Source organism: Pteropus medius, unplaced genomic scaffold (genome assembly GCF_902729225.1).
Source record: "Pteropus medius unplaced genomic scaffold, Ma_sr-lr_union100, whole genome shotgun sequence".
Taxonomy (NCBI): Eukaryota; Metazoa; Chordata; class Mammalia; order Chiroptera; family Pteropodidae; genus Pteropus; species Pteropus medius.
This window is the reverse complement of record NW_024342466.1, coordinates 2,514,947-2,536,958: the sequence shown is the minus strand read 5'-3', so window position 1 is coordinate 2,536,958 and position 22,012 is coordinate 2,514,947. Positions and strand designations below refer to the sequence as shown.

Sequence of the window (22,012 nt, the reverse complement as noted above, 5' to 3'; positions counted from 1 at the left end):
TTTTTTTTTTTAACAGCATGTAATAATCTCTTAATGTGCGCTAATTTGCGTTGGTATTTTTTAAGTTTTCCAACCAAATTATACGGAGAAATCATCTTTCCTTTCAATATCTGATTTTGAAAGGTTTCCAAAATTCTGAAACATGATTTAATTTTGTCTTCGAATTTGTTTTTTTTTTTCTCAAAGAAACAATTTTCTAATTTCCTGAGAAAAACGGAGATAAAAGCATTCGGAATAGAGAAGTGTGTCTGAGGGACAGTGGCTTCGGGTGGAGGTTGAACTGGGGACTGAAATCAGCGTCTATGTTCACATCGATTCGCAGACACAACCGCAGAAGCGGCCGGAAGCACGTCCACGTCTTTTCAGTGACAGGCGTTATTTCTGAAAGGCGGCCAGGCGCTTGCAAGGAAAAGATTAGTCCGTGCAAATAAGGAAACGAAGAAGGAAGAGCCTACCTTTTGAACCTGATAGATCTGCAGAGAAGGACAGAAGGAAGAGAAATAGAACATCCAATTAAAGAAGCAGAAACAGGAGGGAGAAAGGTTCTGCACGTACCTGGACAGGAGCGAACGCCGCACTGAACGACAGGCTGCGAACCGGCGAACTACGAATGGAGAAACTTTTAAAACCTCGTCGAAAGCATCAGTCATTGTGCCCCTTATCCGCCATTCTCTCCCAGCTCCCTGGGAGCGGCACGGGCACAGCGCCCGCATCTCTGCGGGGAACCTGCTGCCACGCGAAGGCAGAGACTGTACGACCTGTCACCATAAATGGGGGAAAGTAGTTCATCTTCGATTCAGAATTTCTTCTCACACTGACAAAAAGTGTAACAGAAAAGAACAGAAACTTAATTGGAAAGTCGGCTTCGCACACAGAGAAGAAAGACGCTTTCGCGCTCCGTCTCCTGCAGAGACAAACCCAGGAGGGTTCCAGCTGAACAGCGTGGTCACGAGAACACGACTGAAACGCATTTTTAAAAAGCTTGTGAGACATCGGTTTGCCTCGGAGAGGTCCCCGACGTTTGCAGGAATCGGGAGGTGAGGCTGAGACGGCCGCCTCGTTCATCTGCTCACTCGTTCATTCACTTGTCTAAGCACTTGCTGAGTCAGGCGCTGTTCCAGGCACAGCCAGCGCCGTCACATCGGGAACGTGGCGTCCCTGGTCTGGCCTGGTGGGCGCAGGTGCACGTACTCAACACCGCGGCTGCATGCGCCCTGATCATCCCGTCACCTGGCTTGGCATTCGTCCCGTCAGCGTAGGGTCTCGGACGAAGTAAAAGGTTCGTTTGAATTTCCCAAAGAATTCCTACCCTTCTCCCTGGATGGATCCGTACAACCCGTTTAAACGGCCCGCAAAGCACACAGTCGGTTCTTGCCATCTGCGCCGGTGACAAGAAGCGTGGGCTGCCAGGGATCAGCTGGCAGCCTGCCCACGGGCCCCGTCGTCAGGGTCTGAGGGGCTGGGGGACGGGGCGCCCTCCTCAGACACCGCCCTGTTCACCTGTCCTCTCTGGGTACTCTCCGCGTCCCCTTGCAGGGTCCCAGGCACGAGTGTGGCTTCAACCACAACCCACCTGCGAAAACCCCCGAACGGTGTCACCAGCTTCCTGGTCGCTTGAGCCCCCAGGGACGGTCACTGCTCCTCCCAGGCGCTGTCCACCCTCGGCGGGCATGACCTCCTCAGAAACCCCGGCCCTGCTCGGAAGCAGCCGAGGGGAGGTGGGCGGCTCGCCCCCAGAGGCGGCGCAGGCCCCTTTCTCAACCTTCACACCTAAGTATCAGGCTTCCTAGGTCAACGCTGGGCATCCAAAGCACACTCCTTTCCGCTTCGTGCTCAGTGAAAACGTCAGTGCCCCCCGCTACTGGACTGCAGGCCCTCGAGCTGGGCAGTGTAGCCGGTTCCAGCAGGGCCAGCGACGCGGGGCCCAGCGGAGGCCGAGTGCGCTGAGCACCCCCCGTCCTGGAGCCCAGCCCCCAAACCGAGGCTTCGGCCACGGCAGCCTGTCTCACTCCTGCCTCCGGATGCAGACACAGGCGCTCGCGCACACGGGCACACATGGGCGTGCGCACACACACACGCGCGCGCACACACACACACGCACACACTCCCCCGGCCCCCGACTCGGGTCAAACAGCAGGTGGATGGGCAGCTGCTGCTTCCACGTTCTCTCAGTTGCTCTGAGTCCGGCTGACAAAACTGCCTCTTTTGTGTCGATCCTGCGCCTCGAGCTTAGCCCCCAGGGGAGAAACCTGTTTTTCAAGGTTGGCTTCCGCCTGTGGCCTGTGAACGGGCTGGGGTCATCCGGGGTCATCCGGCTCCTTCCATTCCCGTCCTCTGCTGCGAGAGCCGGGCATGCTCCCCGCCCGCCGCTGCCCCCGGGGACATCCGGACCCCGCCCGTTTCTTCGTGTTCACCGTTGTGTACACATTTGGTTTTGAGGGAGATGTGTACGAGGCAGACCACAAGTTCTGCAGCTTTTCAGATCTAGGTTTAAATCTCGGCTCGGCCCTGTCCTCAGGTGTGGGTAAGGCTGTCTGTCGCTCTGAGGTCTGACCTTCCCACCTGTAATAACACTGGGAAACCCCGCTCCCAGACTGTAAGTGACAGTACCCAGGCCCAGCGCTGCCACAGGTCAGAGGCTCCAGGATGTCCCTGCCACGCTCTCTGCCCCACCCCGGTCCCCTTGGACCAGTAATAAAGGACACTTCTGTTTGATTTAAAACCTTTCAAACCCCCTTTTTGAAGAAGCAGACAAAAAACTTTAAATACACCGTTCTCATGTTTCAAAGACCCGAAGTTAATGACAGCGAACCTGCCATCTGTGTAAGTCAGCACTGCTCCTGGGCTCATCGGGTCACTATAAACCCGAGGACAAGCCAGGGCCTCCACCTCCACCTGTCACCCCCGCTCCCTGTGCTGCCACCTCCCCGTGATGTCACCTCCCCTGTCACCTCCCCACGACGTCACCTCCCATCACCTCCCACGACAGCTTCTGGCCCTTCTGGCTTTTCCACCTGCTGCACCGACCAGTTCGGCCCTCAGCTTCCTCCCGAGCACACACCGGGTTGTCACCGCACACCTGGATCACTCGTGGCCCCTGAGGCGTGTGCCCCGGCAGACGAATGACGCACACAGGACAGATTAAGCAGGTGCTTCCTCACGGCGAAGCCATGCTCTGCTCTGTCCTCTCCCAATGCTGACCCACGGCTGGCGGCGGATGGTCTGCGTGTGACAACAGTCCCTGCAACCTGAATCACGGCAAGACCTTTGACCCCTGTGAACCACTTCAGTGACTACAATGAAAGCGAAGCATACCATTAAAATAAAGAATTTCAAAATTCTAACGTCATCGACTAACCAAACGACATTTGTGTGTACGACCGTGAAAGGCGATGGTGGCGTTTGTGACTGGATTTCCCAGGTTTTCGTCAGATTTTCTACGCAAAGCCTCCGATCCGTAGCAGGCGCCACACACCCGAGGGCGGGCCGCGCGGAGCAGGGCCACGCTCAGCAGGAGCTGGGCCCTGCAGACTCTCAGCCAGGGGCTCAGTGACACCACCCGCTGCCCTGAAGCCTGAATGGGCTACCTCCTCGGGGCCCCTGGTCCCCGTAGGCTCAGCGGGGCTGCCGCGAGGGGCGGAGAGACGCCCCGAGGTCTCATCCCGGTGTCTGACCCCCATGTTACACGACCGAAATTCAATGGCCAAGACGTACAGGTTCCCATCATCGGGCAGCAGCTGTACTTGTGCCGCTGGGCACACTGTAACTGACACGCAGGCCGACGCCCACGCCGTGGATTCCGTGAGACAGACGAAGACCCCCGACTGAGGGAGAAACGGGGCGCACTGCTGAGAGGAGGCTGTTCAAACAGGTGGTTCTGTGGCCTCGTCCCTCGCCACCTTTATTTTCTAAATCAAGAACTTTTGCCAAAGAACTCTGCAATTACCAGCTTACATCCTCAAGCGTGTATTTAAGTCAATTCTGTCCATAATTAAGGACAGAATATGTTTTACCTAAACATATAATTTGGAACGTAAATATACAGGCACATATTACGTCATTTATTTTGCCTTGACTTTGTAGAGACTTTACACGTGTATTCTTGGTGAAAGTAACTTTCTCTTAAAGGAGGGAAGTTATAAGCCGTCACTAACACCACTGTGAAACCCTAGGGCAGGCCCTCGTAGGGCAGGTCCCCACTGCCATCTCTCCCGAGTCTGCTGGCTCAGCTCCCGCAGAGCTAAGGGGACGGCCACCGGCCCCTGGAGATTACAAACAGGAGGAGGGGAGTTTCGGTGCTGAAACTCAATCAGCTGTGGCGAAACTTGGCAGAGAGACAAAAATTTGAGAAAATTCTTGTAACAACTCTTTCGAGACCCGAATATTAAAACACTGGGGACGGCTGAGGACCAGGGGAAGCCGATTAGAACCGGCTGCTAATCGCTGAGGGCGGGGGGCTCCTGGTGCTGGAGAATGAAGCAGCTGCCTCCCCAGACGGTCATGCACCCTGAGAAACTGGGCCACCGCCCCTGTGTGAGCACCCTGAAGCCCCCTGTGTGAGCACCCTAATGCCCCATGGCCATTCTGGCTTCTGAAGCGAGGGGAGGGGTCTCGCAGTGCCCTGTTCGCAGTGGGCCTGCGAGTATCTACTGAATGATCAGAAATATTCAAAACAGACTCTGACGCCAGGCAGCCTGGAAAAAAACAACTTATCACTTAAAATATCTATTATTAACAACGAGTTTAGGCCAAAAGAACTATTCTCTGAGGTGGCCTTCGAGAACAGTGATTTATACCGGAGTCTGATTGTGCAGAAGCTGCTTGCTGTCTGGATGGCTCTTAAAGCGCAGGTGACGTTGTCTCGGATAGGCACGTGACAAAGTCTACAAAACAAGATCGGTTCCTTCCCTCCACGTCCTAGCCTAAATACTTGTCCTTGCATTTGAAAATGCTCCTTTGAATGATCTCCAATATTCACTCCTGTCGGGTTCGTACCCCAAGTTTACGGACGGGTATTGATGAGGTTCCAGTCCGCGCCCTTGACCGAGATGATTGGTGGTGGGGGGAGGTGCTTCCTGTTACTCATCAGGCCTCAGGAAGTTTCGAAGCCCAAATACTCAACATGAACATTTTTCAATGATAAATGCAATTCTAGGGGGGAAGGCGCCGAGAAAATGCTAAACCCCGCGCTTCTTCCAGGAAACGGAGAGAGAAAAGCACAAAAAGTACAAAAAGTAGCACCTTAACTCTGGAGGCAAAATGTCACAGAACCCAGCGCTCGCTGACACTGTGTCTGTGCCTCCCACAGTGAGGGGGACCGGGGACCTGCTTCCCAACGCTTGCTTCGTCTCTGTTCACATGGAAACACAGGACGAGTCACACCGAAAGTGCCGTCACCTCCCAGCGACTGTGGGAGTGGCGTGTGGCATACCAGGAGCCGTGCCCGCCCACCCGGCCCCACAGCCACGGCGGCCACCTCGTGGCCCTGCCCCCTCGTCACTGGGACGGTGGTATGACTGTCCTGGCTTGGGTTTCTGGTGATCTTCAAATCATGAGGAGGGGTTCCTCCCCCCAAGTCCCCCTCCCCAGGCTCGCACACTTCCACAGGGAGTGGCCAACCCTGCAGGCAGAGAATGCCTGTGAGTGACCGGGCTGGTGGCTGGGCCCTCGCCCTACAGGGCAGGTGACGGGAAGAATGGGGTACAGTCCGCGATGGTTTAAAGAGAAACTGGAAATCCAGATTTTTGTCTGAAATCTCACAAGTGTTAAAACACTGGCCCAGCTTTTCCACGGTGGCTCCGTGACCCAAACGCAACCACACAGCCAGCCCCGGGGGAGGCGGCTGGCGGCCTCTCCAGCCAAGTGAGTTCAAATCTTCTGAACGAGAAAAGCCTTCGGTGGGGCCTGGCGTGGACGCCCTCGCTGGGTGCGGCCCACAGGAGACCTGCGTCCCGTGGAGAGGGACTCATTCGCCAGACGTCAAGGTCACGGAAAAACCCACGGCTCTAACTGCCACTTAAAGCTTGGCTGCCTCAGGGTTTCTGAGGCACAGGTTTCTGAGACACGCCTCCCGCTCAAGATTACGAAAATAAGCAGCGAGCACCCTTAATAGGTGTGTAAACACAGCACCCCGCCTCCCAGGGGCCAGGCGCCCCGGCCACGTCAACCAGGGCGCTGATTCACGTGTGGGTTCCTGGCTTCGTGAAGCCTGTTAAAAGGCATAAAAACTGCAGGGGAAACGCTTTTACACCCAACGGTTTGGTTCGTTAAAAAAAATAATCCTCTGTTCACCGTTCTAATTCGGAGAGGGAGAATCTAGCTCACCAGTCAGACACCGAAGTTCGGGGCCAGGGGCTGGGAACGCCTGTGCGGGGCTGGCCTCGTGCGGGAGGCGCGTCTCCCGACCCCACAGGTCGGGCGTCTGGGACAGGCACGTCTGGCACGCGCCCTCCCTGGCCTGACCTTGAACGAAGGTCAGAGACACAAGCGGGGGCAACGCCAAGCCGACACCGCGCCTGGATCGGACACCAGGATGCCCGCCTCACCTCCTTCTGCTGCCGCTCCAGCTCCTTCATCCTGATGTCGCGGGCCTCGGCGCGGGCCGCGCGCTTCGCCGCCAGCCTGGCCTCCGCCTGGAACAGACCGGAGATGTCATTAGCAGACGGACCGGCGGCTCCTGTCGAGCGCGGGGCTGACAGGATACTGCTCACAGCAAACCTCGCTCCGAGCTTCGTGACGACATGGGGACGCACCGCGTCGCAGTGCAGAGGTACAGGGGTCGTCAGGCGTGGCAGCGGCAGTGGTGACAGGGTTGACGACCCCTGCCGTTCCCGGAGCCTCCCCTGAACGCCGGTGGCCCTGCCCGAGGGCTTCGCGTGCACTGAGCCATGTGGACTATCACCCCGCAGTCTACATGGGGACCGAAGGCACAGAGGGCAATGACTTGCCCGAGGCCATACAGCCCGCAGGCGGCAGGGCCGGGCAGGGCTGCAGGTCACTGCTCAGCCCCTCCCGTTCCAGGGCAGGGAGCGGAGGCCGCGACCGGCTCCCAGGTGCGTCCAAGGGCACGGGGCGGGCACCCTGCTGCCCTCGGCCGCCTTCGACACCTGCCGGGCCAGAAGTCCACCTCTTCCCAAGGTGAGGACCAGAGGGCTTGGGTCCAGCTGTCAGAACTGCCACATGAAAAAAACCTGCCTCCATGTAACTGTCCAGTCGTCACTGCTCAGCCCCATTTTGCTCAAGAGCATTTAAAACGGGCCAGACGACGCTGTCAGACCCGGCACCTGGATGCCATTTCCCGTTTCCCGAGCCGCACGCTCGTTCACGAGTCCAGCTGATACAACGGCAAGCGGGGTGAGGAGCACAGGGGTGTCAGGTCCCAGGTGTTCCTTCCACTCAACACTTTTGGGGCTACACCAGTTCTGCAGACACATTTTTCAGACGTCTCACTGCTCCCTAGATAACCCTAAAACGGGACCATCAGAGACGCCAGCAGGCGGTGAGGTGGCTGAGTCCCTGGCTGTGCTGCGTCTCCCCGACGGCTGGGCGCCCCACACTGCAGGCTCATGACAGGACAGTGGGTCCTGGTGTCAGGGACGTCCACCTCCCCCACCCCATACTTGCATTAAATTACAAATTAACCTTCTTTCTAAGTTCTAACCTAAGTTGAAAACCGATCACCGTCACCTGTCAGAGGCTGGGGGCCAGGTCTGCATAAGGGATTTATTCTATAACTTGGCACCTTCATCCACCCAAGGACACGTCCTTTGAATCAGGGGGTGTCAAAAGTCACACCTGCACCAGAACTTTGATTTCTTGTGGCCACTTTCAATTTGTAAACCGTGTTATATTATGTGAAGGGCAAAGCAGGAGAGGAGGAGACGGTCCCTCAGACTGACATCGGTGACGCTGACCAGCCAGCAAGAGGCCGGGCTTCAGGCCCAGGGCCGCCGCCTCCCCAGACAGCCTGCTGGCTCAGTCTACACCGGCGCAGACCAGGCAGCCGCACCCATCAGCCCATCAGCTGGCGGGGAGGAAGCTGGAGGCCGATGGGAAGAGGGGAGGGCGGGCACGGGGGAGGAGGAGGGAGTGAGGAGTGAGAGTATGAGGAAGAGAAAAGGGGCCGCCAGGGGGGCATGGGAGGGAGGGGTGCGGCAGGCAGAACCGAGGGTGGTCCCAGGGGGCCGGGCCCGGCGTGCGTCCTCCGTCCTCCGCCCGGGGTGAGCTCCGCTGCCAGTGTGAAGGATGACGCTCCCGCCACTGGGGGCTACTACATGGCAAAGGCAAATGCACGAATGCTGAAGGCCCCTCATCAGCTGACTCCCATTAACCACATGACAGCTCACTGGGTGGGCCCGACCTAATCAGACGAGTCCTTTAAGACCGAGGCTAGGAACCCTCCTGCTGGCCTGTGAGGGGGCCGCATGACCAGGCACACAGCCAGCCTCTCGGAGCCGAGCGCAGGCCCGGCTGACAGCCAGCAGGCACACGGGGCCTGAGTCCTGCCGCAGTGAGGAGGTGAGCTCTGCCCAGCGCCATGTGAGCTCGGGAGGGGGTCCCAGGTCTAGAAAGCGTGCAGAGCCCCGACGCCTTGCCTGCAGCCCTGAGGCCGAGCAGAGGACCGGTCTGACCCACGGAAACTCGGAGATGACAGACACGTGTCGTCTTAAGCTGCTGGATTCGTTATGCAGCAGAGACCGGTGACCGATACGGGGAGGGGAGGCCGACAAGACGCCTGCCTGCCCGTGTGGGTGTCTCTGCGACCCGAGGGGACGCTGAGCACCTGCCCCCCCACCCTTCCAGCCCGCCTGCCCAGCCCCCACCCACTCTGCTCTAGCTCAGCCTGGGACTGGGGCAAAGTTCTCTGAAGAAATGACCTATGCGAGCATGCGGTCACTGCTGCCCGAGGGGCCTCCCACCAGACAGGCAGGGCTGCAAAATAATGTCCCATCAGACCCCAACCACCCAGGAAAAGGCTCCTGTCATGCCTCCCGCCTCTGGTCCTCATGTCCAGCCCAAAATGTCCATCCTGTCCCTGAGGCCACCCCCTGATTTGAAGGACATGGGCTTGGGTTGATTAAGGAACCATGTGAGCAAAACCAAGTTATAGAATAAAGCCCTTATAAGGACTGAGCCAGCCAAGCTTGAAGACAGATCAACTAGTCCATCTTCCCCTTAGATTATAAGTTAGAAAGGAGATAAGTTTGTCATTCAGCACAACTCGATACCCTGTGACTCGCCGCCCCATGGGGCTCCTGCATCTCGCGATTCGCATGCAACTGGTACGGGACGCGAAGCGCTCACGACACGGGAGATGGTGACGACCATGCTTCTGGGCCTCTGGCTAAGTAAAGAAGGACACGGGGGTCAGCATTTAACCCGGCACGGAGCCCGCGCACAGCCAGCTTCGTGAGCATTAGCCTGTCACCAGCCTGAGACGCCTGCACAGCAAAACGACAGTTTTGACAAAATGACTCGCCCTAAAACACTGCCTTTGCCCAAAACACAGAACAGCCCGACACAGAGCATGAGAGATGAAAATCACTCACGTGACTGTTATGAACTCACCAGGGGAGATACTTGATATAATTGACTCGTTAAATGAACAAAAAACACAACACAGCGGTGGCCCGCCACGGTGACACGCAAACATGAAGTCGTCCCCTCCCGCACGTCGCATGAGGCCCCGACTGTTCTGGGGCCCGGCGGGCCAGCACTGCCATGGTGCAGGGCAAATCCATCACTACCCGACACTTCTGCAAACCGTGAACTCTCACACTTCAGGTCACAGCCACGTCGGAGCGTTTAAGAGTTTCCAAGCGCTCGCTTCTATGTAGCTCACGGGCACTGCACTCACTGGCCACCACCAGGCCAGGCCACCGCCCGGCCACCCTCACCCTTATCACAGCACTGCCCGAGGTAGCCAGGAAAGAACTTGAAAGTCCAGTTTGGGTCCCCGTGTCAAGGGATGCAGATGAAGCACTTGGTGACCATGAACAATGACTAGTGCCACGGTGGGGGCTGCTCTGGAGAATTCTGGGTGTTGGGAAGACTTCCTGGGGGACACGAACCCTATGCCAAACTCCGACGAGCAAGGAGGAGAAAACCCGGGCTCGGGACGGTGCGACAAGGGCACGTGGCAGGTGGGACGTCCCAAGGGCCCAGGGTCGAGGCCCAGCCCTCGGCTCCACCTGGAACTTCACCGTGGAGGAACGCAGGACCAAGGTCGGCTTCTGTTTCAGACATGGCTCCAGCTGAGACGTGGGGAGCAGGGGCCGGGGGGGAGGGACAGGCAGCAGGAGGCGCAGGAAGTGGGGGGAGGCTACCCCCAGCCCCCGTGTGGACACGAGTGGGCGGGGCTGCCAGTCCTGCAAAGGGGTGAGGCCCCTGCAGGAGGCATCAGGAGCCCGAGGCCCCGAGGAGGCCTGCAGTGTCCAGGAGCCAGAAGGCCTTGGAGAAGTGCCCCCAAGGCAGTCACCACCCAGATGCCTGCAGTGCCAGGATGCTCGCTGGAACCTGAATGCACCCACACGGTGGCCCCACCTTGAAGGCCCGGGGCAGGGGCAGCTGCAGTTGGGGGGTGTGCCTGTATGATAGCCACCCCCTAGCCCCAGTCTCAAGGGAGATGACCACAGTGGGGGTGGGGGTGGGGAGGAGAGCAGGTGGACTTAGGGAATTTAGGATACAAAGTATACGCTACCTGGGCTTCAAAAAAAAAAAAAATGTTTAGAAACAAGCCCTCCCACGCCCCAACAAGCTGTTAAAGGTCTACAGCTCCTTCCCACGTGAGTTCAGGGACACTCTACTGATGACAGCACCGAGCTCCTTCTCGGTGACCTCAGGCTCTGGTCAGGCAGCAGCTCCTATCCAAGAGCCTGTGGGAATGGCCTCCAGAGGTCTTGGTGGCTTTCCCCCCGTCCTACGGGCTCCGCCAGGGAGCGGGGCTGCAAGCCATTGGCTCCCCCCACCTCCAAGAAAGGCAGAGAGCTGGGCCCCAAATCCTCCCTTCTCTGCCCAACATCACCTTTGTTGAGATACATCTTAAAATATTTAAGAATGAAATAAGTTGGCTCCGATTTGCCTTAAAATAACCTGGGGGGTGGGCGGGGAGTGGGCGGTGCCTCTGGTGAGCTGACAGCTGTTGGGGCTGAAGGTGGGCCATGGGGCTCTTTAAACCCAGGGCTGTCACAGCATCCTCCCCCAGCAACAGGGGCATTGCTGGGGACCCGTCAGCAGCACAGGATGGGAGGCTCCACCCAGACCCGCTGAGTCAGAGCCCTGGGTGGCAAGGCCTGCAGCCACCTGGGCTTCACATGCCCCACCGCCCCGGGAGGCTGCAGGCACGGCTCAAGTGTGGGGATCTCTGCTTTCTGTCACCCCATCTGCCTTTGGGTTGTTTGACAGTTTTCACAATAAACAGCAAGGAAGGAGGGGAGGGCGAGGGGGGCGGAAGGAAATGAGGGCGCCCCAAACCGAAGCTGGCAGGGCTCTGCTGTTACAGCTGCTGCGGTCCGTCTGTGCTCCTCCCCTCCCTCCCTTCCCCCCTCCCCTCCCCTCCCTCCCCTCCCCCTCCTTGCTCCCCGCAGGGCTGGGGTGGCGGAGGGAGGAGCTGACCAAGAGGCGCTCTCTGCTCCCAGATACCAGGCTCCCAGATCTAGGCTCCTGGGCTTTCTCCAGAAGGCCCACAACGTCTGCCCTCGCAGAGGACACGGCCTGGCCCTTCCTCCAAGGACCCTCCTGTCCTGGCTGGGAAGCCGTGAACAGAGCTTGACAGATGCTGGCGCCCTTTGCTGGAGGAGACGGCTGGGTCGGGAGACTCCACGCGTCACCTGAGTTGCCTCGTTATAATCCTAGAAAGCTGAACCCTTAACTCCACGGACCCACGTCCACGTTTTACTGGACCGTAGATAGACGTGACGGCACCACGATGCTGAGGTGACGCGTGTGGCATGAGATGCTAAAAATACAGAGCAGCACAGTCCGAGCCCCGTGGCTTCCGGAACCAGCGGTTCCAATGACCCAGACAGGGTCCCGGAGGCCAGCCCTGCCGTGCCCAGCAGTGTCCGGGCCACGGAGGCACAGAGGCGCGAGGCCGGCCGGGGAGCCGACGACCAAAGTGACACTTCTCCCTGCGACATGCCCTCTCGGGCGGCACAGACGGGGCCGGGCTGGACAACGGCTGGAGTGCTTCGTGGAGGAGTCACGGGCAACGCAGGGTTACGTTAGCGATGGGTCCAGCCCAACCACAGGGCGGAAGTGGACCCTGCAGGAGCGCGACATGTGGCTGTGGGATAAACGGTCAGACGCACCCTGTCCCCGCAGTGACCAGACAGGCCAGCTCGGAGCAGCAGGAATTCCGAGCTGTAACAGAAAGCGGTCCTCCAGAGATAAGGGCCGAGCTCTTCCTCGGGCGGGGTCAGGGGACTGGACAGCCCAGCTGGGGGGCGGGGCCCAGCAGAACGAGAAAGAGAAGTTATCCAGTTATCCGCCAGGGCAAAGGAGGAGGCCCCGTGGCCAGCCCTGCACCCCGCCCAGGGGACTGACACCGCCATCCTTGTCCCCCAGCCCGCCTGCGGTGCAGGGTGTGCGAGCCGTGGGAGGTGCTGCCCCCAGAGTGGGCCCCCAGTGCCCGGCACCCCAACTCCAGCGGCGTCTGGGGTTCTAAGGCTAGAGGCATCTGTATTCTTCTCGTGGCCCTTGCCCGTTTAACTACCTGGAGGGCCCCAGGTGATGTCCCCAGAGAACAGAAACGTGGCAAATGTTGGCGGCCACAGGTCCTGACGGAGGGGTGTGGCGGGAGGCAGGCTGGCTGGCCTTCCTGAGAGCCCGCACCGCTCGGGGAGCCCCGGCTCCCCGCACACGCCCCATGCCGCGGCGCTTGCCTGGGACGCGGCAGTGTGCAATTCCAGATCCGAAGACGCATCACTCTGCAGTCACAGGAAACGTCTGCCCTCAGCACTGCAGGGACCTGCAGCGGCCCCAGAGCCCTGCGCGGAAGCCGGGGGGTCGTTGGGCCCCCACCCAGGGCGGCTCTTCAGAAAGGGACTGAGAAGGGCGTTCCACGTCCTCCACGCAGGATGAGACAGCCCTGGGGTCCGGAAAGGCACAGCGATGACAGCGTGGAAGCCAGCTCCCTACCCTCGGAGCCCGGGGACACGCGCTGCACACTGCTGGTGTGCCAGCGACCACCGTGCCGTGACGGTAGGGGCTGGCAGTCCAGAACGGCTGTTTGGGAGGAGATGTCCGTACACGTTAGAACACAGCCTGGGCCTTGGACACCTCGGGGGGACCCTAGTTTCCTCTGGTGGCAGGCAGAAAGGATGCCCGTGTGTGGGGTCAGAGAAGCGAGGCGTCCGTCAGCTGGGTGGCATCCCGCAAGCCAGAGGAAGTGTTGATACCGGCTGTACACACTCGCTTCGGCCTCAGCTTGCAGAATCGAGCCAAACCGATACACTAGAATGTTCTTCAGGCCACATGACGTGACCGTAGTTTATTACCTCCTGGGAAGAGTTTAAGGATATTTAAAGTTTGCTCGTTTCCGTGAAAAAGGACTCGTAGGCAGGTGAAGTCTGAAGTGACAAACCTGTCTGTTCGGAGACAAGCAGGGGCCTCTGTCCATGTGATCCCTCCCCCGTCCCCCGGATGACGACGGAACAGAGCTCCCGACGGGGCGGGCCGGAGCCTCGCAGGTCACGCACGCGGGCCCGTGTCACAGTGACTTACAGTGTGTGGCGCGTTTCCTGTCTGGTGCAGACAGCGTCTGTTGTACAGAGGGACTACGAGGCTGTGATAGGGTCCCTTTCCTGAGTCGCTTTTGCTACAGGAAGTGGAAACAGCCATCAACTTTTGTTCTATGTAAACCCCCAACCCCTCATAGGCAGGAGAATCTAAAAATACTCTGCTACTCAAAGCGAGCCAGCAGACGTGGCGATGCATCCTCCCGCCAGGCCGGCCGCTCCCAAACGGTGGCCGGTGCTGGCCTCTGCACCATGTGACCCACGGCCCCCGTGCCCCTTGGCTGCCACAGGCATTGTACTGTAGTCTCAGAATCTCCGCTTTTCAGACCCTCGCTTAGGCAGTCACAGTCAGTCCCCGGCAAGGGCCCTCTCCTTACGGCCACGGCCACGACGGCACTTACGATGGCCATGCGGGGAGGTGCTTGGGATGGCAGTTGTCAGTTGGGGGAGGAGGGTAGTGCTAACCTTAAGAGGGCATTTTGGGAATGTTGGGAGTCGAGAAATCACAGTGATGGCGGGGGGTGGGGGGGTGCTAATGGCATTCAGGGGCAGGGCGTGGCACGCCATCCTGCACAGGGACAGGCCTGCACGGTGAGGAACTCCACCACTGGCTACCCAAGCGGACAGAAAAAAACCCTTCATCACCTTCAGAGCTACAGACTGATTCCAACGTCCACAGAAACTCCAAACGCGTTCTGCGCCGTTTCACGCACGCTGGCCACCCCTGGAATGCAATCGGCATGGAAATGGAGGGAAGATAATATGCGGTTTTGTTCAGAACTTTCTCTCAAGAGTTAGTCGCTGCTTTGGAATTTTAAACCACTGGTAGCAAGGTGCGCATGGTGTGTGGGCCTCGGGACAGCGTGTCCACACCGGCCGCGCCGGCAGCGGTGACGCTGGGCACAGGTGTGCGCAGCCTCCGACGGCTGCAGGCATCAGCTGGACCACCGGCGGCGCCTGGGCCTTGCGGAGCCGAAACTCACACTCTGTTGTTGTGCTGTACGTTCATGTCATTTCTTTTCAATGTTAGTTAAAATAGTCTACTGACTTAAAATTTGTGTGCTGTGAATTTCACTTGAGGCTAGCAATGCGGATGTTAAAAACTTGTTTTAAGGGGATGTTGGCTCTGACGGAGCTGCGAACCACAGCTTTAGAATCTGGAGTGGAGCAGGGAGTGGGGGGCTGAGCCTCCCCTGCACAGCCGCACTTGGTGAAAGAGCCTGGCCAAAGGCTCAGGGTGCAGGTCTACAGGCCAGTACTTAAGCCACAAAAGAAAGAAGACACATATTATCGATGTTACTTGAAGATGTGGAGGATACAAAGTTAAAGACTGATGTTTAACTGGTTATATTTAAGACACTATGTTTCCATCAAAATCAACTCAGATGAGTTATGGAGTAGACTGCAGAATTATCATGGACTTTTATGATGTAACAGCAGCCTTTAAAGGCGGCTTTACCTCGGCCTGGAGGAGCCAACATACCATCCTCTGCTCCTGGGGGACCTAGCGGGAAGACCCAAGAAGGAACAGGTGCCAACTTTTGCTGGCCTGTGGCCACAGTGTCCTCAGCAGGGCCCAAGCTTCTGCACAGGGAGAGTGTCCGGAGGGGGCGCCTCAAGGCCTGGCCAAATCTTGGTTCTGCCTCTACCTAGCTACGTGAACTCGAGCAAATTACACCCCTTCTGAACACCAGCCCTCGGCACAGGCGGCCGGAGGCCCAGGCCCCTCCTCCCCTCTGAGATGCCACATTTCTGCACAGGGGTGAGGTAACATGGACATCGAGACTGTCAGTCAGTCTTTCCCCATTTGCTGCTGGGAATCTCCCTGTGTTGCTTTTCAGAATAAGAAACTTCTTTAAAGTACGCTACGTACCAAAATAATGAACTTATGTTAATCAGGAACTTAATTATTCATGTTACTTCATCGAGTGCAACGACTAATAACACCTGCTCGAACTTCCTTTGGCTTAGCAACTAACTCCCCCATCCTGCTGAGGGATACCGATGCTGCACAGAATCTTGCATGCAAATTTCTCCTCTTGCTAACATGTTTTTAATTTTTTTCTGAGATGAGCGAATGTTCACATTTCCTTCAAAAGTCTCAGCATGCTGGACCGACCAATAAGAGTGTGACGGCCACACACAACTATGCCTGTGACTGATAGGGGGCAGCAGCCTGGCTCACCTGTGCAGCTCTGCAGGTGACACGTTCCCTCACTTAACCTGCTCCGCTCAGGGTCTCCCCCATCAACCCCACACCTTTCAGGTGTCGCAAAGCGCTGAAGTCATTCCTTCTCAGAACGAGGCCGCACACGCCAGCGGCACCATGCTGTCCTGTGCTAGGCAGCACGCGGCTACCTACAACCTTTCCCGCATCCAAGTGACCGTCCTGGAAGCAGCCAGGGAGGAAGGAGAAGCCGTCGCACGCATCCTCCCGGAGCCTGGCTGTCTGGGGAGGGGAGGCCGGGGTGCGGGTGCACACTGACACCGAAACCAAAAAAGAAATTTCTGCAGCTCTTCCATTTCCATGGTTCTTTGCTTTATTTAGGAAAACCAGGTCTACGGAGCGGTCCTTCGTTTTGAAGTTTTGCAAACTACCAGAAACGACAGGAAACGTTTGATGAAAGGAAGACTTCCACGTGTGCATCCAGGAGCAAGGACTTGTGTCCCAAGACGCTGCCTTAGTCAAAAGAAACCCTTCAGCCCTGACATAGGGGTTGTGAGGCCCCCGGGGCCGCAAAGAGAAGTGACAGCAGCAGCCACCGCCCCTGTTGCATGCTTCCTGCCAGGCCCTGCCTGAAGCACCGCACAGAGTGGTGACAGTTATCAGTACCTGCTCTGAGGCGGCAGGCCTGGAGCTGAACTAGCCCCACTGCCTGCTGGCTGTGAAGACCTAGAAAAGTCCCCTGGCCTTTGTGGGCTTCAGCTTCCTCTTTATTTGTAAGTGGAGAGAACAAACCGCCTCATGAGGCCATGGCCACGGTTGGGGAAGACGTCCACAGGAAGCGCGTGGCAGGGCTGATGCAGCAGGGTTCAGGAAATGCCACCTATGGGTACCAAGTGTCCAACGTCTGCAGAAGAGCTAGGATCCAGCAGTGTGAGCCCGGCTCAGGGTAAGGTTAAAAGCACCAGAGGCCCCCACCCGGAGGAAGTGAGGGCCAGGGTCAGAGGAGGGGCGGGGACAGTCCTGCTTGGCCCACTAGAGCCCACCCCTTCTCCTCCCGGGAAGACGCTGGGCCAGCTGCAGCAGATAATAAAGACGATGGGAGGACCAGCAACGAAGGTGCTTGGTAAGCTCTATCACACAGACGTAGAAATGAAACAATTGGGTTAAAATTATAAGTAAATCGTCACTATAGTAATTTAAGGTAAATTTCGTCTCTACGACAAAGTAGTCATTCTTTAGATTCGAGGCGAAACTGCTTTAAAGCTGTCAAGTTACAACATGAAGGAGAAACCACTAGAAACTCTGCCACCCCTCCCCCCCACGAATGGAGGAGTCTCAGGATATACATTTTGACTTTGTGTGGTGGGGATCTTGTTCGTTTGTTTTTGGTTGATTTGTTTTGGAGTTTGGCTGGGGGACGGGTATTTTAGTAGTGGTCAACAACAGAATACATGGCAGTTCTGAATTATTAAATCTTGGATTTAGTCAAAATAATGCTAGAACTTAGGAGAAAGAAGTTAACTGAATTTTATCTAGGTAGCCTGAGCAGTGAAAGTTCTAGTAAATCCACTCCAGGAACATAAGCTGCTTTATTTGAGAAAACAAACTAAAGTGTGGGTGGCCCAGAGTTAAAAACTGCAAGGTGACAAAACCTGCCCTCCGGCCTGCCCCGCGTCTAACGTCGGGCAGATGTAACCGGTTTATTTCGACAGTAGGTCAGTAATTCGCTCCTTTTGGGCTCTGGGCCTCCAAGACTGATACTTTTAAACACGAACAGAGACTTCGAGAACAGTGGCATATGAGTAACCAGTCACCCGCAGTTCCTCTGCTGAGTCACACAGCCTGATGTTTCAGGGCTAAGAAATCCCTCTGGAACACTGCCTTTTGAGGAGCAAAGACCACAGGACGCTGAGCCTCGCAATCCCGAGAGGTGACATAAGGACCTGGCTCTCATCAGGTACTGCTCTCACTGACTCCACTAGAAAAGTTTTACAACTATAAATAACTTGATTTCCTGTGCTCTGTATAATTGGCAGTTTAGACTACAGGGTTTAATTTTTTTTTTTTTTTTTTTTGCTAAGGAGGCTTCTGCAGGGTGATACGAGTTCAAGCTGAACAGAAACTAACTCTTAAAGAAAAAAGGGGAATTTAGTTCCATCTTTGCCCTAATGGGAAAAGAAGTAACTTAGTATTTTTATGTCTTAACTGCCTAAGGAAATGACCCATCTAAGGCAAACCGTGTGATCCCAGGGCTCAAAATCCCAGAGCGAGATCCGCAGGACCAGCCACCTGAGCCCGCTTTCATCCGTCAATGCTCCCACCTGCTGAGACCTGGGGTGCCTGGCACAGGTCCCTACCTGAGATGGGACTTGGAGACCACACACGCTCTACCCTGCCAGCCTCTCAGGACAGGTCGGGTGGTTTTGTCAGGGCTTCCCGCTAATCGGTATGTGGAAAGCTACCAGAGGTGACACAACCTATCTCAAACATGGGGAAGTTACAAGAGTTACAAAAACGGTGGTTTCTACCGTGTCCGCCCACATGGCTCCAGGGCTGGCACTGCCATGGAGAGGAGCCAGGCCCCCTGCTCAGATCCAGCTCTCGCTCTGCTAGGTGAGGTGGAGCTGTGGACAACTTGGCTTCCTCCTGCCGACCGCGGCCACGTGCCCCCTGCCCCTTGTTACCCCATGGAGACCCCTGTTCCCGGGACACGGGGTCCCTTAATGCAGAACACAACGGCCACAAACCAGTCTGAACGTCACTAGTCTCCATCTGGGACACTGCACCACCCAGGGTGGCTGCAGGTGCCTCTGGGCTAAAGGTCGCCCGCCTCCATCTGTCCCCACGCTGGTCACTGAGCACGCTTCCTTTCCAACAAGACCGCTCACCTCGTAAAACGGGCCAACACTTCTGTTCCCACGTCCCACTCTAAAAAAGTTTTTGCTACTATTTACCGAAAAAAGCCTCCCCCGGGTTCACCGTTTCTTACCACAAACCGCTGGGACCGAACGCGTTACAGAATTCAACATTTATGGATTTCAGAAGGGCAATAAAGACGCACCCACTACATATTCTGTAACGACAGCCCTTAATGAAGTCCGTTACCAGGGCTGCCAAGACGCCTATGAACTACTCACACTAAAGGGATGAAGGCTGAAAACACCCTCCCATTGGCCAGGCAGGTCTCACGGCCAAATGAATTCTGCCACAAGCTTACTAAAGCAAAACGAAACACTGTTGCAGTTTTCAGAGTTTGCTGGATCCTGGAACTGGGGCTAGGGGGCTGGGGGATGCTGGGCCGGTGCTGATGGAGGGAGCACCTTCTCAATCGGAACCTGGTCCAGACTCCCCTCTCTACTGCTGGCAGCATCTCCGTGAGGCACGCATCTCAGCCAGGCCCCAGCCGAAGCTGAAGGAGCTCCTGAAGCCAGAGCTCCGGCTCCAGGTGTTATCCCTCCTCCCTCACATCCTTGTACTCCAGGTGTACTCCCTTCTTCTCCCGCCCGGAGTTCATTCCTCGCCTTGTTCTCGCCACCTTGGGACCGCCCGGCATCTCTTAGCAGCTTGCCGCCCTTCCTTCTTCCAAGGGCCCTTCCCTGATTGTGATTCTAGCTTCCTCTGTAGGTTCCTAGCCCCCCAGAAACCCATTAGGTTACGGGGCAGGAACCAGCTCCGGTCCAGCCCACGGCGGGAACTTGAGGTAAGGTCAGGGAAGCAGCACACTCCGGGGAACAGAACTTTCAAGCGCACATCCATCAGTCTCTTTCCATCTCTCCCCGGCATCTCCCGGGAAGCTCCTCCCAGGTCAGGGCAGTGTTTTCATCTTGAATCTCCCACAGACACCCAGTAGGTGATTCATTCCTACCTGGTGAAGGAGCGGTTGTTTAGGGCTCACACTTTTGTCAACTTCCCACAGGGGCCTAAGGAAGGGGAGACCAGGGTCTCTGTAGCACTCACATCACAAAATGTTTCTTTTCCAAAGTGTGACTTCACCTTGAGATATTCCCATTCATGATCAACCGGAAGCTGCACGAAAACGGGTAATTTCGACCTTCCCCACCTCGCCCCCTGCTCAATCTTAGCCCCGAACTACCCCCACATCCAAGGCCCTAGCCCTAAGTGTTAAGCAGGATAACAGACATCCCGGTGGAGGGTCCAGTGCGGACCCAGAGACCCCGGGAGACCAGCCTAAGTCAAGCTGGGGGCTGGTGTCCTTGGGGGAGGTGAGAAATCGGTTCTAGTCCTCAGGGTCCCAAGGTCCAGGGCTGGGCAGGCCCTCCAAACATGCCAGCCACCGTCAGTGCGGGCCTCGGGCAGGGGGCACAGGCGCTGGGCACGGCTCCTAGGTGCCGCGCTTCGTAAAATACCGCACAAGCGGCTCCGAGTGAAACTCCAGCCCCCGAGCAGGTCTCAGGGCCGAGTCACCCGGCTGCGCAGAGCCACCGCTACACACAGAGGGCGGCGAGCACGTTCCTTTCCGTCCTGGGGAGGGCGTCGTCCAGCGAAACGTGCCTCGCAGCGCGCACGGAGCCGCGAGCCCCGCGGAGGGCTGGGCCCGCTGCCGCCGCGCACCCCGCGTGGGGACCGCCGTTTAAGGGGGCCCCCGCCCCACACCGGCCGAAGGTGCCGGCCGCCCTTGACCTCAGAACATCAGCAAGGACGGAACGTTCGCGGTCGCAGCCCAAAGCCTCCAAGCGCGCTTTCCCCTTACCAGCCTCTGCGCTTCTGGGCTCAGACAGTCTATCTCCTTGTTCTGCGTGGCCGCGGGGTTGGTCATCCTGGCCGCCTTCGCGTCCACCTCGCGCGCAGCCACGAAACGTACTCAGTGGCCGCCGAGCTGTGGTGTCCGCGGGCGGGCGCTCAGCACCGGCGCATCGCGAGCGGCGGGTCACGGTGCAGGGACGCAAGTCCGCGTCCGGCGGGAACTCGCCCTTCCTGAGGCGGAGGCGAGCTCCGCGCTTCCCGGCTCGGGCGCGGCCGCAGGGGCGGGGCGCAGGTGGCTCCGGCCCGCCCGCCAGGGTGGGGGCCCCCGGGGAAGAGGAGCGGGTGGGACGCTGGGCGCCCCACCCCGAGAGTCCCGCCCTGTCCCCCGCGCTCCGCCCCCCGAGGGTCCCGCCCCCGCCACCCCGCCCACCCCCAGCCCTCCCGGCGCCCCAGCTGCCAGGTCATCATCAATCACCGCTCAACCCGAAAGGCGGTGGGACGAAGCGACCGCCGCGGGTCGGCCCGCAGGGGGAGGGCGAGGCGAGACCCCGCGGGCAGACGGGGCTGGGGAGACGGCCCGGGCGCAGGAGTCCGCCCCGGAAGGAGCCGCGGGGGGCAGGGGCTGCGTCCAGCGGCCCGTCGGGGGTGGGGCCTGCGCGGGGCGGGGCGCACTGCCTCCCAGACCCCGCCCCCGCCGGCGCCCGGCTGCTGCGGGCTGCGACCCCCAAGTCCCCCGAACTCAGGCCAAACTGAGCTGCTGCGGACTTGGCGACCTCAGCCGGGCCCGGCAGCACCTGCCGGGGGGACCCCGTTAACGCGCCAGCACGGGAGGGGCCGGCTTCCGGACGACAAAACCGCGCTGCCCGCGGGGTGAGGCCTGGAGCACCCCGCTCCTGCCTCCCCATCTGCGAGCGGGGCTCAGCAAAGAACAGGGGTGCCGGCGGCTCGTCGTCGATCCGGTGTCTCAGAGCCGGGGCCGTACGGGAGAGCGCGAAGGACAGGGACCCCGCCGCCCAGCACGCGCCGCTCGTTGTTTAAAGTCCTTCAGCCAAGGCAGTGACACGTTTCCTGAGCTCCCCAGGCTGGGGCCGAGCCACAGGAAGGAAGCAGCGACGCGGCTTTTTATAAAAATGTCAGCCCGTGCTAGCCAAGCCTGGTGCCTGCGGCGCCCGCAACCCCCTGGTCCGTGCCCTGGGGACACGTTTTCGAAGACCCATCTCAGAAAAACCAGCTCCCCGCCTCCAAACGGGAACCTCCCACAGAATGGCTGGGCCTGTCGTCCGCAAAGGCGGATCCAGGCGGAGTCTCGAGAGACTACAAATTCACATTTAAATGTTACAGCCACCTAACTTCCCACTCTCTGCCCCCTGACCTAATTCTCGGTGACACGGTAGCGCGTGACCCG

General features: G+C 58.2%; 1 protein-coding gene across 10 annotated transcripts in view; it reads right to left on the bottom strand.

Annotated features, from left to right (window-relative positions):
• The window catches only part of LOC120600862 (leucine-rich repeat flightless-interacting protein 2-like), a 73,138-nt gene extending 52,221 nt beyond the window's left edge, over positions 1 to 20,917 (bottom strand). The window contains exons 1-3 of one of the 10 annotated variants that reach the window (XM_039860475.1): positions 20,615 to 20,916; positions 6,546 to 6,632; positions 456 to 473 (exon numbers count right to left, since the gene is read on the bottom strand). In XM_039860475.1, the coding sequence (XP_039716409.1) occupies positions 456 to 473; positions 6,546 to 6,632; positions 20,615 to 20,680 (171 nt within the window). In that variant the 5' untranslated portion in view covers positions 20,681 to 20,916. Of the gene's footprint in view, positions 1 to 455; positions 474 to 6,545; positions 6,633 to 20,614 lie in introns of all 10 variants that reach the window. The other 9 variants (XM_039860504.1, XM_039860519.1, XM_039860482.1 and 6 more) reach the window with 9 other exon arrangements.
• Between the last annotated feature and the right edge of the window lie 1,095 nt (positions 20,918 to 22,012).